The sequence below is a fragment of the Hemitrygon akajei genome, chromosome 20 (assembly GCF_048418815.1).
Source record: "Hemitrygon akajei chromosome 20, sHemAka1.3, whole genome shotgun sequence".
Taxonomy (NCBI): Eukaryota; Metazoa; Chordata; class Chondrichthyes; order Myliobatiformes; family Dasyatidae; genus Hemitrygon; species Hemitrygon akajei.
This window is the reverse complement of record NC_133143.1, coordinates 11,035,118-11,053,229: the sequence shown is the minus strand read 5'-3', so window position 1 is coordinate 11,053,229 and position 18,112 is coordinate 11,035,118. Positions and strand designations below refer to the sequence as shown.

Genomic DNA, 18,112 nt, shown 5'->3' with positions numbered 1-18,112 from the left:
CTGGCACACCAATTGATCATTTGCAAAATCAGATGAAAATAGGAAGACAAATTTAAAATAATGAAAACCAACAGGACATTTTAAAAGAAAAAAATGTTTGTTGAAGCAGAATATTTTCTTGCAAGGTACTATAAAGGACAAAGACTACTAGTAAGAACATTTATTTAGCTTGTGTAAGCATATAAATCAGTGAAACAATTTTGATGGAATAAATCACCTATATCTGTGGTATAGAACAGAAAAAAGTCAGCAGTTGTTGAATTTGGAAATGGTAAAAGAACAAGAAAATAAATTGTGACATTACGCAGTACACAAACTTTGCTCTCGAACCAGAAAAAGAAAAAAAAAGATGCACCTTTCTAAAACTGGAGAGCACTATTAAATTAACTAGAGTCAAAAGCTCAAGAGAAACAAAACTTTGGTCTGAAGGCTGGCTAAGAGGGTTTACGGAATGCTTGTTTTTATTTAACTTAGACAATGAATTCAAAAGTCAAGAGGTTTATGTTGCAACTTTAAACAACTCTGGTTAGGCCACATCTGCAGTATTGTGTACAGACAGTTCTGGTCGACCCACTATAGGAAGAATGTTGAGGCTTTGGAGAGGGTGCAGAAGAGGTTACTAGGATGTTTAGAGAGCATGTGCTATCATAAGAGGCTGGATAAACTTGGGTTGTTATGTCCGGATCATCAGAGGCTGAGGGGAGATCTGATGGAGGTTCATAAGATTACGAGAGGCATAGGTAGAGTAGACAGGGAATATATGTTTCCCAGGATTGAAATGTCTAATTGAATTAAATTGACTTTTATTACTTACATCCTTCATTTACATGAGTAAAAACCTTTACGTTACATCTGTCTAAATGTGCAATTTATAATAAATAGTATGTACAACAGAAGTCAATCTAACATAGAAATACAGTTGTGTCAGCATGAATTAATCAGTCTGATGACCTGGTGGAAGAAGCTATCCTGGAGCCTGCTGGTCCTGGCTTTTATACTGCAGTACCATTTCCCAGATGGTAGCAGCTGGAACAGTTTGTGGTTGGTTGACTCTGGTCCCCAATGATCCTTTGGGGCCTTTTTACACACCAGTCTTTGTAAATGTCCTGAATAGTGGGCAGTTCATACCTGCAGATGCGCTGGGCCGTCTGCACCACTCTCTACAGTAGACTCCTGCGACTGAGGGAAGTATAGTTCCCATACATTGAAGGTGAGAAGGAGTAGGTTCAAAGGGATGTGAGGGGCAAGTTTTTTTTTTAACTCAGAGAGTGGCGGAATACATTGCCTGGTGTGGTGGTAGCCGCAAAGACATTAGAGGCTTTAGATAGAATGAGGAAGATAGAGGGATAAGGACATTGGAGAGGTAGGAGAGATTAGTATTGGGGGGGGAGGGGTTGATTTACTTTTAGTTGATTCTGTACAACACTGTGGCCCGAACGGCCTGTTGCTGAGCTGTACTGTTCTACATTCTATAAACAGAGAATTCAAGCACGGTAGCAATCTAAAGACTACAGTATTCTGAAAAAAAGTCATTAAGACCCACAGTACTTGCATTTGTAAGAATGAAACAACAAGGAAAAGGAAATCAATATTTAAGTTTGATTACAATAAAGTTAAATCTGTACCATGAAGGATACCAGTAGTTCAGCGAAAATCCACACAATCATCGCCGAGCAACTGAGCATGTGAAAATCAATAAGATTTTATCAGCGTTATTACATTGGTAAACAAGAGATGGTGGTAAGAGGTAATCACCTCTTTGATGTACCATACAACAGTCACTTTTAAATGGAGAAGAGTTCGTCTTCGTGATTGACGACAGTAAAAGGTAAAATATTATTAGTTTCAATAGACGTTTCGCACTTCTTTCGAGGAATAAAACACTGGTAATTAACTCTCCAAAATGCGCACGGACCACACATCCTATCGCCTAAGATTCTGGGCCAAAGGAGTAAGCGTCTTTTTCATTTTTATAACTATTTCAAAAAGTTTGAAACTCAGGCCCAACTATACATCAAACAACAGAGTTTGGTCCTGTTTCTCAACCCGACTGGACTTTAGCACCCAACCAACGAGCCGCCCTGAATGATGTTCTTGAACAAGGCGACTTTGCTTACCGGAGTGTGTTCAACAGCTGCCACCGGCCCGGCGAAGCGAACAAGCCACTGGCCATTGACTCAGCCTTGTGCCAATGCCGCCGCGAACGTCACTGGCCGCCCCGCCCACTGCTCACGCAACCGATCCTCGCGAGCCTTGACGTAACCAAAGGCCGGTCGATCTCTTTGAGCCGTTCACATGTACCCCGTCCGTTTTTTTTTGTGTGCACGCACAAGCGCGGGTACGGGCGCCTTCATACGGCAGGAGCGTGTGTGCGTGGATGTGCGAGTGCGTGCGTGCAACTTCCGGTCCGCTCTCCCTCATGGAGCGGCGCGAGCCGAACTCCCTGCTGCGCAGTACGGTGTGCGCATTGGCATTTGCCCCCCTCCCTCCCTCCCTCCCTCCCTCAGCGAAAGGAGGCCAGACAGGCAGAGCGCAGGGCTTGCAAAGTGCTTCCCTCGCACTTCATCACAACCATTGAGCTTTAGGATTATGGCTTCCGAGGAGCTGTATGAGGTACGGAAAAAGATCATTAGGTACCTTGATTTCCGAATCCTCCTATTCTGGCTCCCTGCTTTAAAACCGTAGAAGGATGGCGATCCCACTTCGATTTTTTTTTGCCGGAGTGAGCCTGGTGTTAGTCTCTGGTGGAATGGAGTGGGGAGTGGGAAGTGGTAAGTGGGGTTCCGTAGGTCGGAAGAGAGTTGTTTGAGATCATCTTTAAAGGAGACTTGACTTTTGGTCTGTAATGGTACGATTGGCCTTCCTGCCGGCTGGTGTGGAGTGTCAGGGAGTGTGTGGAGAAGCGCTATAACTATTTACTGATGTCTCTGTCCGCAACTTGCCCGGCGTCCAGAGCGCTCCGAAAACCAGGCGCACAGCTTTGCGGTGGCACCCTTAACAAGACAAACAGGTTCTGAAAGACACGATCTCACACCTTGACTTAGGTGAGGGGTATTAACGCTATCTGCCACTGAACCAAGTGAAATTTTCTATTCGATATTGGTTGTAATTTGTAGGTTAAGAGAGTATATCCTTGTTTCGGTGAAGTTCTTGGACTGATTGTGGTAAAACGATTCATTTTTGGGGAGCAGGTATAAGCAACGACATTGAACTCATTATTGATCAGTAGTCAGTTTGGTGTAGAGTCCAGGTCCTGAAGTTCCCAAGTCTTGTGTTGCTGGCATTTATTCTTAAAACTTCTGTGTTTTCTCTTCCCTTTTCTTTTGCCTTTTTGATGTTTACAAAATACCCTGGAAATATAATTGTGTGATGTGATATGTGTTTTTTTCAGTCAATGGAAGTAATAAAAATGGTCACAAGCAGCTCGAGAAGTTTATGTAGAGTGTGTAGTTCATGTGGGATCAAATATGTTCAATCAATAGTTCATAACCTTTTGGGTTTCTTCAATGCTTGATACAATAATTGTTGAAATTGAAAATGTTTTTTTTGCAAATAAATGTAAAATTAAGCACACATTGCACCAGCCTGACTTGATGAGATCAATGAAATGCTTTATGGTGTTTGGGGGGAGGGGAGTGGTGAAATTGAATTTTTGTGCATATAGGATTTGTAAGCAAGACAATGGTTTGATGACTAAAGTTGTGTTGAAAACTATTTTTACTTTTGTTCTTTGTACTTAGTGATAATTGATGGAAAATAACTTATCATTTATGTAGGTACTACTTCAAATCCTATTCATGGTTGAGAACACTTGGAAATACAAGTGAAGATAGAAGTATCATTAATGATTCTGCTTTATTTCTAAAGGGAATGTGAAGCTGGGCGGACAAACATTAGATGTATGGCATAATGTTTACTGTTAGGTTGTTGACTTGTGCCCTATAATTGTATGGTCACGTTTAATCTAGTAGCTTTGATTGTCATATTCAAGAATATTTATAGATGTTAAAGTTTAAGAAGGAAGTTCTTTAGTGGGCATTTTAAGCTATGACCATAAATGTATATAACTGATCATCCATAGAAGTCTAGTGAAGTTTCTTGGTTTCAATAGAGAATGATAGTTACACTGTGAATCGGATTTAAGAATAGAAGGAATACTGGGCATCTTCTATGCATCTTTTTGTCAAACCTGAATACGAAGTTTATAAGCACGGTCAGAATAAGATGATCAATACTCTATTGAATTTCATTGTTTCAAAATCGTAGCGATGGGTTATATTATTGTGGTGTGATCTTTCTCCTCTTTAGTCATTCTTTGATTTTCTTGTTTAATTTTGAGGTGTCTCCAGTGTGTCTAGAAATGATGCCTCAGTAATTCCTTGCTGTAATGAAGCATAGAGCATCAGGGTATTTTGGTTTTTAAGAGTGAACAATGATAAGTCTTTACTTTATAAAAAGGGTCTTAATGATAGTCTTTATTTCCTGCAGCATGTATTAATACAGATTAAAATATTTTAAACTTGCCATATAGGCCACAAGAGGTATTTTACATTGTAATTGTTTCAAAGTATCTTTGTTCAATCTACATCTTTTGTACGAAAAATTAATGAGTATAAGATAATTGAGCAAAATTGCAAGGGTTCAAGCCTCTGCAACAATGCATTTGGTAAGTTAGATTTTCTGGACTCCACAGAAAGATTTGACTATTGGTGTGATATCTTAACTTTGATCAGTGCTGTCTTGTATCTGTCATCTCTATAGTGTTACATTAAGTATCTAATCTTTTTTTAACCTGCATGCATTAAATTATGATTGGCATGGTTTTGAATTATTACCAACTGCAATACTACAAAAAAATTGATAGGTGATCAGAATGTTTGAAAACCAATTGAAAACTCTAGTCCTGAGTTGCAATGCAACTGGTAAGGATGCACATTGATACTTAGTGATGGTGTTTAACTTCTATTGCGATACATGATTCCAGGTCCCATTTGCTTTGAATGTTAACAAAATGTAACATCATTGATTTCATCCCAATGCTCTTTTCTGGAAAAGGGTGTAACATTTGCAGTTTTGTATCACCAAGGCACCACTTCCTGAACATAGATGTTTGGAGGTTGACATCCATGGCCACAACAGTTTCTTCCGTAACTGCCCTCAGCTGTCTTGCCTTAATTCTGCTCAACTGATGTACAATTCTTTGTTTCAGAAATGCTTATATAATCTGAATGGTTGATACCTTATTCTGAAACAATGCCATGTGGTTCTAGACTCTTGAGAACTAGGGGGCATTAGATCACATTTCTTCATCCAGATTCCCATACGTGCAGGTCAGTTTTACTGAGACTTTTCCACGAGACAATCACTCATCCAAGGACTTGGAGTAGTGAATCCATGCCAAACTGATTCCACACTAATTAAACCCTCTCTCATGTCTGGAAACCAACGCTATTTATACTGTTCCAAACAAGTTTTCACCAACACCCTGTATAATTTGAGAAAGACTGCCTTGCTTTTGTATTTTCAAATATCAAGCAAAAGGCAAGCGTGTTATTTGCCTACCCAGTTGTTTGCTGTACCCGAATGTCTACTTTTGGCATCTTATGCACATTAAGAAAACTTGACCTCGGTGTTTTTAAGAAGAATTATTTTCCTATTTTTACAATATAAATGTATCACTTCACATATTCACATGTTATATCTCAAATGCAAACTTCTTTACAGTTAAAGTGCATGGCAATATCCCGTTAGAAATGCTTGGGTTATCGTAGTACATGAACTGTCCTGATTTTGTATTACAATCAACTGTGTATATATTAACAAGGTCTCTTCATTTACACTATCAATATAAATCCAGAGCAGCTGGGAAGGTGAATGTTGATCCCCGTGGCATACCAAAGTAAAACTGCAAGCAACTCTTCCTCTATCCAGTTTTCTTATAGATGTTAGTATGTTATTCCCAAGCTATTATTCTATACAACAGCTTATTGTGTGATTTCTTGTAACTGTTTTTAAAAAAAATTATCATATATTAATTTAGTTGGTTCCCCTACATTCATCCTGCCAACCACATCTCAAAGAATTCTTCCAAGTAGAATTTTGCCATTGTAATATTATGTTAATGTCACCTAATCTCATTATTTTAAGTTAACATGTTCTTACATCTTTAATGATGTATTCCAGCTTTTTGCTAATAAAAGGAAATAAATATAACTAGACTTTAGTTCCTTACTTTATGCCTTTCTTTCTTTCCTAAATTGTGGTGCTGCATTTGCTACTTTCAGCCTGCTCGGAATCCAGGAAATTTTGAAAAATCACCAATGCATGTACTATCTCTATACTGAAATATCACCAATGCATGTACTGTCTCTATACTGAAATATCACCAATGCATGTACTGTCTCTATATCCGCCTTTCTGAAAACCTTTGTCTTCATGCTAGTTCATCCAGGAGATTTTACCTGCATGCCTTAATTTCTCTAATATAATTTTAAGTTCTCTATGTCAATTACTGAGTTCCCTCAATTCCTCCAGTATTAAGTATGTTTGGCAGTGAAGATGAACATAATATTTGTTGAATCCATGTATTCCCCATAAAATCTTGATTCCAACATTTATTTGATTTACTCTTTTACCATAACTATAAAGCAGTGTTAGTAGTCTCTTTAAATACAAATCCTGGATGGATTGTTTTCTTGTGGGAAATTTTTAAAATATCAATGCAATATGCTTTACTTGAGAATTTTGCAATAATTTGTCAGCTGCTTGTTGCTGGATAACTATTTTGTAATCATATGTCCTGCATGGCATGGTGGGGGCGAATCAAGCATCACGTGGACATGAATTTCTGAGAGTGGCCAAATTTGATGAGGGTATACCACAGTCTTCTTAATAGAGTCAGAAGTTTTGGTGTGGTCAAGAAAGTTAGTACATAATGCCTGTGCTGCTCTGTGTTTTTCTGGGAGTTATGTGGTGATTTGGAAATGGATAGAGAGATTCAAGAAGCAGCTCTGCAGCCATTGAGTGGAGTTTTATTGGGGAGAATTCTGGTGATTTTTCTTGTTTGAGACAAAGAAGATCTATCTTGAATCAATACTGCACAATTTCCATTCTTGAAGATGGCTATGATTATAGTCTGTACTGAGGTCCCCTGGAATATATTTCTTTTCCCAGATATGGTAACAAAGCAGTGGATTTGTGACAGAAGCACTTCATTATAAAGGTTTAGGACATGGCAGTATTGGGCTAATAATCAGCTGTTCCGAGAGCCACCTTGTCTTTGAGGTTGGATATGACCAAGGAAAGTCTGGATAGTCGTGGCCAACAGGAGGTAATGGAGCTGTAGATGACTTTTTCAGCATTAAAGATCCACCAAATGTCATGGTTGCTGGTGCTGGGCTCCTTGCTCACTCTATCCTCCGTCTGTTATTTTTTTCCATTGGCAGATCTACAAAAGACTGGTGTCAGACAAAGCTGTGTCATGACCATACTTTCCTCAGTCTTTTTTTGCTGCACCATTCCACCTCACTTCTAACAAACTTCCAATGGATTAGAGCTAATTTTGATGAAAAATAAGTTGTTTTTTTAAAAAAAAATTTAAATTAGTTTTTCAAAACATTTTACAAAATTAAAAACCCCAAATCCCAATGAGGAGCATTAATACAGTGCAAGATTAAGCATACAATAGCAATATGCTACAAAGGAAGAGAATTTAACAAAAAAGCACCTAAATTAAAGACAAGTAAGCTTAGCGTCCTCCCCAAGCCCCACAACACAAGAAAAAAACAACAACAACTCCAGACCAACCATCACACAGTATAAAGAGTATAAGTCCGGACAGTCAAACTCCCAGACTGTGAATACACTTAGCAACAGAGGATAATAATGCCTACTACCAGAAAAAAAAAGGGAGCTGAAAGCAAGGGACCGAAAAGAAGAAGAGAAAAAAAAGAAAAAAAAACCCTAGTCAAGAGAAAGGTTATGAAAGTGCTCGATAAAAGGTCCCCAGACCTTATGGAACTTTAGATCTGAATTAAGAACCGATTGAATAGCTAAGGCAGATTTAGTAGGTGATCTGGTAACAGAGGACGATCGGTCCAGTTTAGGATCCAACCAACAGTTGAAGTCACCACCCAATATAAGAGAGTATGAGTTTAAGTCTGGTAGTGAGGAAAAAAACCGTTCAAAAAAGTTAACATCATCAAAGTTGGGGGCATACAGGTTTGCTAGTGCAACTTTAGTGTTATATAGTTTACCAGAAACAATAATAAAACGGCTATTTGTATCAGATATTTTATTATGGAGTTCAAAAGGAATATTTGAGTTAATAAGAATGGAAACTCCCCTAGCTTTGGCGGCAAAGGATGAATGAAAATGCTAACCCGCCCACTTTGACAGAAGCCGGGAGTTATCAAAACAACGAATATGAGTTTCTTGAAGGAAAGCAATGTCAGCTTTGAGTTGTTTGATATGTGAGCATACCTTCCTCCTTTTAACAGTCCCTTTACATTCCAGCTCACGAATTTAAGTGCACTAGCCATTATCAATTACTAATGCATAAAAGGCAACAGGCATATAAAAAGTCAAGCAGTACAATAGCAGTCTGGGAGCAGAGATGTAAACATAGATTCGTAAGGTCAAAATATAAACATGTCCTAAGCAATAAAGAGATGTTGGAACTGGAAAATCCACCCCACCCGCACAACCCAAAACTAGATGGCTACCAAAACAAGTAGCTAGCTCTACCAAAAAAATTAACCCAAATACAACTTCCAGATCTGTGTCATTAACAACATTTCTGTATAAATATTATAGCAAATAATAACTAGTTTATGCACTAGAAAACATAACTACAGATTAGAACACCTTCTGCAGAAATATACAACTTAATACAGAGAAAATCGGAAGAAAACCAAAACTAACCTACCCGCGAAACATTATAGAAGAATAAAGTAAGAGAAAGGGAAAAAAAAGGTAAGAAGGAAAAAGAAAAAAAGAAGAGGAAGGGGAAAGTTATAAATTCAAGACGAGTGTTTATCAACCATTTACAGAGAAGGGAGAAAAAAATTCGGAGATTAGAAAAAAGGGGTGAGGAAAAGAAAAAGATAAAATGAATAAATATTTAAAACAAAGGAAAAATAAATCAGCAGTTGAACTGTGAACCGACAAACAGGGAGGCCTTCACTAAAGACTTCGAACCTCCAAAACAAGTTAGAATTAGTTGCAGAACTCTGTAGGTAAAGTTATACAAGAATAAAAATAGATTACACACACACCAAGTCCCGGGAGAGATTGTCAATAGCCCTTAAAGTTTCAATGAATAACGTCTGAGTGATTCAAGTGAATTCCGAGTCCAGAGAAAGTAATTTTACTACGAGGAGTACTTATCCACCATTTTATGAGGTCCGATCAGATTCCGAAGATGACTGGATAGCCGGAAGACTTGCCACAAACGCTTCAGCTTCCTTCGCTGATTTGAACCACTTATATTTCCCGGTATTAAGCTTGATTCGTAGATCAGCAGGGTTACGAAGGGAAGGTTTGAAACCACAATCAAAAAGCACTTTGATTGCGCCTTTAAACTCAGCGCGCATCTTTAAGGTCTGGGGTGCAAAATCTTCCACAAAGCGAATGGTTGTATCCTTGAAAGGAAGAGACCCCCTGCGATGCGCCTCTATGATCAGACTGTGTTTTACCTGGTATTGATGGAAACACAAGATTACTGGTCGCGGGCGGGAGCCCAGAATTCCGGGGGGAACGTAAACTCTGTGTGCCCATTCGAGCTCGGGCTGCTTCGGAAGCAAATCTTTCCCGAATAACTCACAGAGAAACTCGGCGAAAAACTTCACGGTTGGTCCCTTTTCTGTCGCTTCTGGTAATCCCAGAATTCTGATGTTACAGCGTCTGCTGCGATTTTCGAGATCCACCATTTTGGAAAGAAGTTTGTTAGATTTTTCCTCTAAACTGGAACAGAGAGTCTCCAAGTATCGAACACTACTTTCTAAATCTTCAGAAATCGAATCGATGCGAGATAAGTGTTCAGCATGTTTGTCCACTTTATCGTTGATCCGATCCAGTTTGTCTTCTAACTGTTTGAAAGCGGTTTTAAATTCCTTTAAGATTTCGTCTCGGAGCTTTCCAAGCGCAACCAGCGTCTTGTCCGACGGGGTCATAGTTTCTTTTCTCCCGGATTTAGAACTCTTGGTAGACATTGTAAGTTAGATATATTCACAGGCAAGTAAGAGATACCAAATAATTCCTAACTAAGGTTTAAAAAATGGAGACATTTAGTGCAAAGGTAGCGACAGTAACGGAACAAAAGTTCGGAGCAGCTAAACAATCGCCATCTTACCGGAAGTCCCCAAAAATAAGTTGTTTTATCTGTGGCAACTGCACACTAGAATCAAGGTTCCTAAACCTTTGTGGTGGAACTATCTAATGTAAAGTATACTTACAAATGTTCAGAAGTGGAGTTGCAAGTCATCAGTAAATTTGGTGAAGCAAATGAGGATGGGCCATGCACTCACCAACCATAAAAAGTCCTCTGTTGATCTGACCTGCTGCGCATTGCGCTCTGACAATAAAACTTCATAGATGGATTATGGAAAACATGGAACACTTTATGTATCCTGGGAAAAAATTCTGAGCAAAAGTGGATATTAATGATGAAATTCGCCACCACCTTCAATGCATGACCAGTCTTTTTGAATACAAGATCAAAATCTCAAAACTAGCACAATAATCATAGCCTACCAGGCAGCAGTGATCCTTCCCCTCCTGTATGCTTCTGAGGCTTAGACCATCTATAGTAACCATTGGAAAAAGTACTTCCAGTGTGTCTTCAAATCTCTTCAGATTCATTGGAAAACAAGCAAGCCATTTGGTGTCCTCTCCTCAGCTAACATCTCTGGCATTGAGGTTCTGGTTACACTAAGTCAAGCCATGCTGGGCAAGGAATATTATTTGCATGCTAAACACCAAATTCCTGAAGCTTATACTCCATGCTCTGTAATGAAAATATATCATCAAGTGGATTAAAGGAAAAAATTAATAATTTCCTTGGGGTGGGGTGGGGTTGGGGGGAAGTGCAATATTCTCCCTGACACCTGGAAATCTCTGGTGTATGACTAGGGGAGAAGGATCCTTTCAGGATGGGATTGTGAACCTTAAGGTCAAAGAACATGATCGCACAAACATCCTGCTTACTTTATCTGAATGAGCTTTGGGGAGAGAATCAAGAATTGGATTCAACTGCTCTACATGGACATTTATAGTGCAGTCCAAATCAATGTATCAATGTGTGGAAAACAAATGGTTTCCTTGTTAAGTCTGGAGTCAGGCAGGGTTGCCCACTTTGAGTTGGCAATTGAGTTAACCACCATGTTCTTCAGCAACTGGCTCAACGGATCCAGTTCCCCCTTCACCATCAGGTCTGATTACACAAAGCTCCTGGGGATTTGGTTTGAAGGGGCCTAGGCATGCAATAAGAAGTGGATTGGAAAGGTAAAATAGAAATTGGGACAATGGGGGGGCACTCTCATCTAGATGGCTGTGGGTAACCCTAGATAATTTCTAAAGTAAGTACATGTTCGGCACAGCATTGTGGGCCGAAGGGTCTCAGAAAGGCAGCGTCCATTATTAAGGACCTCCAGCACCCAGGGCATGCCCTTTTCTCACTGATACCATCAGGTAGGAAATACAGAAGCCTGAAGGCACACGCTCAGCGATTCAGCCACAGCTTTTTCCCCTCTGCCATCCGGTCCCTAAATGGACATTGAAGCTTTGGACACTACCTCACTTTTTTTATTCAACATACGTAATTGATTAACTTTTTTATTATTATGTTTTATTTTTTTTTCCTCTCTCTGCTAGTTCTATTGCATTGAACTGTTGCTGCTAAGTTAACAAATTTCACGTCACATGCTGGTTCTGATTCTGTATTGTGCTGTAGGCTTTCTATGTTTCTGTAACTGGAAAGAGCCTGGGATTTGGTGTGAGGTGTTCTCAGGGCTGTTGTACTTCAAGTTAAAACTACGTTTATTATCAAAGTATGTATACATTATACAATCTTGAGATTCGACTCCTAGCAGGTAGCCATGAAACAAAGATACCAAATGTGCAGAGAATTAAAAAAAAACATTGTCCATAACAAAGAATCCATAAAAAGTAAATGAATAAAATAACCCATAAAAAAGACCATCAAACAGCCAATGTGCAATGAAAAAAAAGTCATGCAGACAGTAACAGCAAGCAAATAACGTTTCTGAACTGAAGTCCACAAGGGAGTCCTGTAGTTAAGCGCAGAGCCAAGTAAACACCATGGAGCAGCAAAATGAACTGGCCCCCACCTTGCCTAGGGTCCCTACACACTGACCTTTTCAATCTGGCCTCGAGCTCGACTCTCCATCCGAACCTGTTGTACTTGGCACAGGTGTGGCCTGTATCCAGTTCCTCCAGCTTGGGAATTACCCAATCTGTCTTCTGGTTCATTTGGGAATCCAATTTGGAGCAGGTCAGATGGATCACAATGCAGAAGTCCCTGGACAACAGGGGCATAAATGTATCCGATGTCGCCCTGTCCCTGATGACCACCTTTGTGTGTGGCTGCATCGGGCTGTGCATGGAATGTGAGCACCTAGTACCACAACGTGGCGGGGTTCTAACTGTCCCTGGTGTTGCGAAGGATGGCCTAATTAGCTGGACATTGCTACACTACCTATCCTCTGTGGAAAAGTCTTTCAACCACAAGCCATTTATGATGAATGAAATTTATTTTTATTTTAAAAATGAACAGATCAGCTCAATAATTGCCATATCATGTGGCACATTTGTGAGTTTGCTTTTCTCACTTTGCCACATTAACCATTGCAGAACCCATAAATTTGAAGCAAGTCATCAACGATTATGCAGGACTGATGATTATTGAAGTAATTTCATTACAGAATTTTGTTAAATATTAAGACTTGACTTTTCAAGTATAGTTTTAGGATGGAGATTTGAAATGACCACTTTCAAGTCAGTGCTTATTTGTCTTAGGTGTTAAGTCTGAGGTTTTTGTCAGTCTGCAGTGCTGCAAGAGTATCTAGTTTGGTAAAAATTTTTATCAAGTAATAATTATTTTTGACAAGTATTTTTGACAGTTTCTTTCCCAAATAATAATAGAACCATTAGGCTATCATTGTGTGAAGTTCCTGATATAAGGTCAGCATGCAGAATCAATACATTGGATTAGGATTAATTGGGACCAGTAAATTTTTGCCCATGAAGCAGCTGCCCCAAAAAGGACACAAACATACAACTACAGTACAGTGCTATAAAACTGTAGTTCCTGATAATTAATAGAGGATTTTATCCAATTAACACCGACGAGTTCTTTTGACTAGAAATGTACAAAAGCCTAATGAATAAAATGAATAGTCACCCAGTACAATTAATGAACTGCCTTCATACAATGTTTTTGTCAATTGCATCCTCCTAATCTTAATTTTCATCATAATATTTGAGACGATTGTTGATACCTTCAAGTTCTTCAAACTTCTAACTGGAAGTAGTGAAACTATTTCATTTTCATTCCTGGTAGTTTCTAGCATCTCCAAGCCTGAATGCTTGAAATCGCAGTGAACAGAACAGTTCTGAATTATGTTGCTGCTTAACTCTCATCAACTATCAGTGGCAAAAATCACTGTGTTTTGAACACAACGCAAACTGACGCTATTTAAAAACTGTTTGTTCTAAGCAGAATGTTGTGTTTAACAGCCACACATGCGCACACGACTGATGCTAGTTAGAAACTTTGGTAACGGTCTCTTGGCCTAATTAAGCTGCATAGTGTCCCAAATAAATGAAGGGAATCCCAGCAATGTTTTCTTTTGATTAATTTGTCCCATATATGCAGCTGCCTTGATTAACTGATGGCCCAGTTAACCGGAATCCATTGTATTCCATTGTGGCAAGTTTGGAAACAGAGTAATTGTGGGCTAGTCTTTAAAAAAAGAAACAAGAGATTATTGATTCTTATAAATCTAACTGATGCCCTTTGGAGATCGAACCTACCATCATGCCTTTATATGGTCGAACTGAAATGTTTTGTGAAAAGACCCATTAAACTACTTTGTTGTATAATTATGCTGATTCAGGAAGAAAGCCCACTGCCACCTTTTCAGACCTGTTAAGAATGAGGCTGTTGTTGCTGACATTGAGAAAGTAAACGAATGAATGAAAAGCGTAAATACATCCATGAGTAAAAATATTCCTTTGAAGGTGTTTTACTAAATTACTCAATCAGCAAGCATATTTTGGATGTTTTGGTCTGGCAAATAATTTATTGCCAACTGGAAAATTTGTACACTTTGTGGAATTAAAAAAATCAAACTGCTGTGCTGAAGCTTTGTGTAATTTGTCAGGGATCAGTTTTAAGATTGATTTTTCAGATGTGGCACCATTGGCACTCATAACCTATGTACACCCTTTCTTAAAAATTATGACTTAAAACATATAACATTCTGGAAAAAGAAAAAGTAAAAGGAAAGAATAAGCATACATTTAAAAATCCTTAATTCTTTTGCAGCAGATAATTTCTTAAACTTAAATTTATAAAGCTTAAAAACAATTCTTGCTGATGTTTATGCTTGAAGCTACACTCCAATCATTGTAGATAAAGAAATCTCCAAAGTTTCTTATTAGATTAAGTGACTCTATTGTATGTATGGCTGTTTTGAATTCTCTATCTTTTCAAATTTTTGCACAATTTTAATTTTTTTTTCAACTTTCTTTTTGGCCTTTGTTTCCTAGTGAGCATGAAATCTATTTATTTCCTTTTGAAGCCAGAAACCTGTGATTCCCACAAGCCCAATCTCCTGTGTATGCTCCCTGCTTTTCCCTTAATATGCAAGTTCATGTATGAACTTTTTGTGACATTTTGTAACCTTTTTATGACCACATTATCTTTAATTGGAGGGTTCAGGGGTGTGATAGGGTGGTTGAATGTTTAGAGACTCAGTTCAACTAATTTTCTTTGTTTAAGATCATTTGATTACCCTCTTATCAGTTGCTTGAAAGTGCATATAGAGGTGTTTGATCTTTGTGTTTAATGCTCAAATTGAAGATACTCCACTCAGCCTAAGGTGAAGCCTAAGGATCCCTAAATGTCTATAGTTTAGATTTGTCTGTTTCAACACAACCAATCATGGCATAGCGGGGGACTGGGGGGTGGGGTGGGGGTTTGGAGTGCAATTTTCACTGTCTCAGTAGAATTAAGTTGTGAAGAACATTGGGAAGAACATAATGTCTGGAAATTAATGTAACTTTCTTAATACCTAAATTCAGGCTTGGAACGTTTGGAGCTGTCCAGTTACATGAATGATCTCAGACTTCTTGCTTTCTGCTTCAGCTGGAGCCTATAATTTTCTTAAGGATAATTTGCAGCTTTCAAATTTGTTGCACGTCTTCGCCAAAGCAGTGCTGACCCTGTTCAGACTGGAAATGCTTTCATGGACAGGTGGGCCTGAGAGAAGTGGCATATTTTTCTTGGGCAATTATCTGTATATCTTTCAGGGGAAGTCTATTCTTAGTGGTACAGTAGAAGAATGATGACCATTGCTTCCAAAGAGTATACTGCAGGATAGTGCTGAATAAATTGTGTTTGTGACAGGGCTTTTATGCTTCCAGTACTAAATGAAAAAGAAAAGTTTGTACTTTATCACTGTTGTCACATTTTAGGATTTACTCAGTTATTTTGTCTTTTTACCTAACCATTGGCATTGTTTTTGTGTCACTTTTCCCAGTTTTTATTCAGGTGAACATTTTAATAGCTCTATTGTTGTGTCTCCTGTGTTAATCATTCTGAATGTAATTCTTGTTTTAAAAGTTGTAAAATTATTGGGAACTTAAGATCAGACTTTTGCATCATTCATTGGGGAAATATTATAGCCAGCTTTGAACTGTTCTTAAGTAACTTAAAACCTCACATACAACATGGATACCTCCCAACAAGGGAGATAGCTATACCAGAGAACTTTTGCATGGATTAAGAGTCTATATACCAAAAGTGCTAAGTCTATTAATAGGTAATCAATGTTATTCTGATTCTAACACTCGTATTTCTTCTATAATGTATCAGTTGTCTCTTATTAGTATATGTCATATCTCATACAATTGGATAGAGAGAGTATTTAAAAAACACTTGAATGCTGGAACTTTGAAATATAAGGCTACAATGGGTCATTATTTCAAATTATTGAATTTGGTAGTTGAGTCCATGGGGCTCTTGGTCCAAATAGCAACATCAGTCCAGAAAGCTGATCCTTGTGATTTGTTTTTACATTTGCTATACCAACTAGTTGCCCATCTTGTGGGACCATGTAGGGACCAATGACGTGGGTAGGATGAGTGAGGGGGTCCTGCGTAGGGAGTTCAGGGAGGTGAGAAGCTGAAGAGCAGGACCTCCAGGGTAACAATCTCAGGATTGCTATCTGTGCCACGTGCGAGTGAGGCAAGGAACAGGAGGATTATAAAGATTAAAACGTGGCTGAGAGGATGGTGCAGGAGGGAGGGCTTCAGGTTTGTAGATAATTGGGCCTTGTTCCAGGGAAGGTGGGATCTGTTCCGAAGGGACGGTTTATACCTGAACTGGAGCGGTACTAACATTCTTGCAAGGAAGTTTGCTAGAGCTTCTTGGGGGGGGGTTTAAACTAAATTTGCAGGGGGCGGGGATCCAGAATGTGAGAGAGGATAGCGAGAGGAAGAATAAAGGACAGGTGGGGACTACACGGTTCCGGAATATTAAGTGTGTAGTAGAGGAAGGTGGGGCGGAACAAGTGATAAGGAGGACTCGTGTACACAGGGATGGTCTGACGAAACATGGAGTTAAATGTGTTGAAAGAATAAGTAAATTTTGGAAGGACAACAAAATTCTAGGGGCGTATAGCCCGATGGGATTTAGTGTTATGTAATGAACAGGATTTGATAAGCGATCTTGCAGTAAAGGAACCATTAGGAGGTAGTGATCATAATATGATAAGCTTTTATCTGCAATTTGAGAAGGATAAGGGCAGCTCGGAGGTGTCAGTGTTGCAGATGAACAGGGGAAACTATGGAGCCATGAGGGAGGAGCTGGCCAAAGTTGACTGGACGGATAGCCTAGCAGAAAAGGGGTAGGACATTTAGGACAGAGTTAAGGAAAAACTTCTTCTCCCAGAGAGTTGTGGGGGTCTGGAATGCACTGCCTCGGAAGATAGTGGAGGCCAATTCTCTGGATGCTTTCAAGAAGGAGCTAGATAGGTATCTTATGGACAGGGGAATCAAGGGATATGGGGACAAGGCAGGAACCAGATATTGATAGTAATTGATCAGCCATGAACTCAAAATGGCGGTGCAGGCTCGAAGGGCTGAATGGTCTACTTCTGCGCCTATTGTCTATCTTGAATGCCTACTCTGACATTGACCTTTGTCTCTTTACACTCTTTAAATTGTTTACAATTTTGAAATGGCACCTCATCATCTGACTTGGCACCTTTAAATAATTTCAAATAATTAGCTATTCCATTTGTGCTGCTTGCATTTCCAGCAATTTGGTTCCTTTTTTTCCGGTCTTGTACCATTTGGAATTTAGTTTCCCAGATTTGGATCTGTTATTCACCACACTTTATCAGGCAGTACTGCTTCCACATTGTCACTCCATCTCACCATGTCTCCAAATCACGAATGTCCCCTTTGTATTATCTTTCCTCTGCCTCCTTTGCTTTTTGGGTTGGTTAGGATTTTATTATTACAATAGGGATTGAGGTGAATTAGAATCTTGAAGAAGACTGGAGTTCACACATGACTTGCTTTCTAAGTCCAACTTAGTTAATAATCCCTAGAGATACTTGAATAGCAATGTATACAGGGTAACTCAGCAGGTCAGGCAGCATTAATGGAGTGGGATAAACAGTCAACATCTTAGACCAAGACATTCCTGATGAAAAGTTTTAACCCAAAATGTCAACTATTTATTATTCTCCATTGATGCTGCCTGACCTGCTTAGATCCTCCATTATTTTTCATGTGTTGCTCTGGATTTCCAGCATCTGCAGAATTTCTTATGCACAGTAGCGTAGTGGTTAGCGTGTTTTAC

The 18,112-nt window shown here is 39.0% G+C and overlaps 2 protein-coding genes across 3 annotated transcripts in view; one reads left to right on the top strand and one right to left on the bottom strand.

Moving 5' to 3' along the window:
* The window catches only part of eci2 (enoyl-CoA delta isomerase 2), a 137,969-nt gene extending 135,599 nt beyond the window's left edge, over positions 1 to 2,370 (bottom strand). The window contains exon 1 of one of the 2 annotated variants that reach the window (XM_073073038.1): positions 2,118 to 2,370. In XM_073073038.1, the coding sequence (XP_072929139.1) occupies positions 2,118 to 2,173 (56 nt within the window). In that variant the 5' untranslated portion in view covers positions 2,174 to 2,370. The remainder of the gene's footprint in view (positions 1 to 2,117) is intronic. The other variant, XM_073073037.1, reaches the window with a different exon arrangement.
* A 133-nt stretch (positions 2,371 to 2,503) lies between these two features.
* cdyl (chromodomain protein, Y-like) overlaps positions 2,504 to 18,112 on the top strand; it is a 197,397-nt gene continuing 181,788 nt past the window's right edge. The window contains exon 1 of the mRNA XM_073073039.1: positions 2,504 to 2,613. Within this exon, the coding sequence (XP_072929140.1) occupies positions 2,590 to 2,613 (24 nt within the window). The 5' untranslated portion in view covers positions 2,504 to 2,589. The remainder of the gene's footprint in view (positions 2,614 to 18,112) is intronic.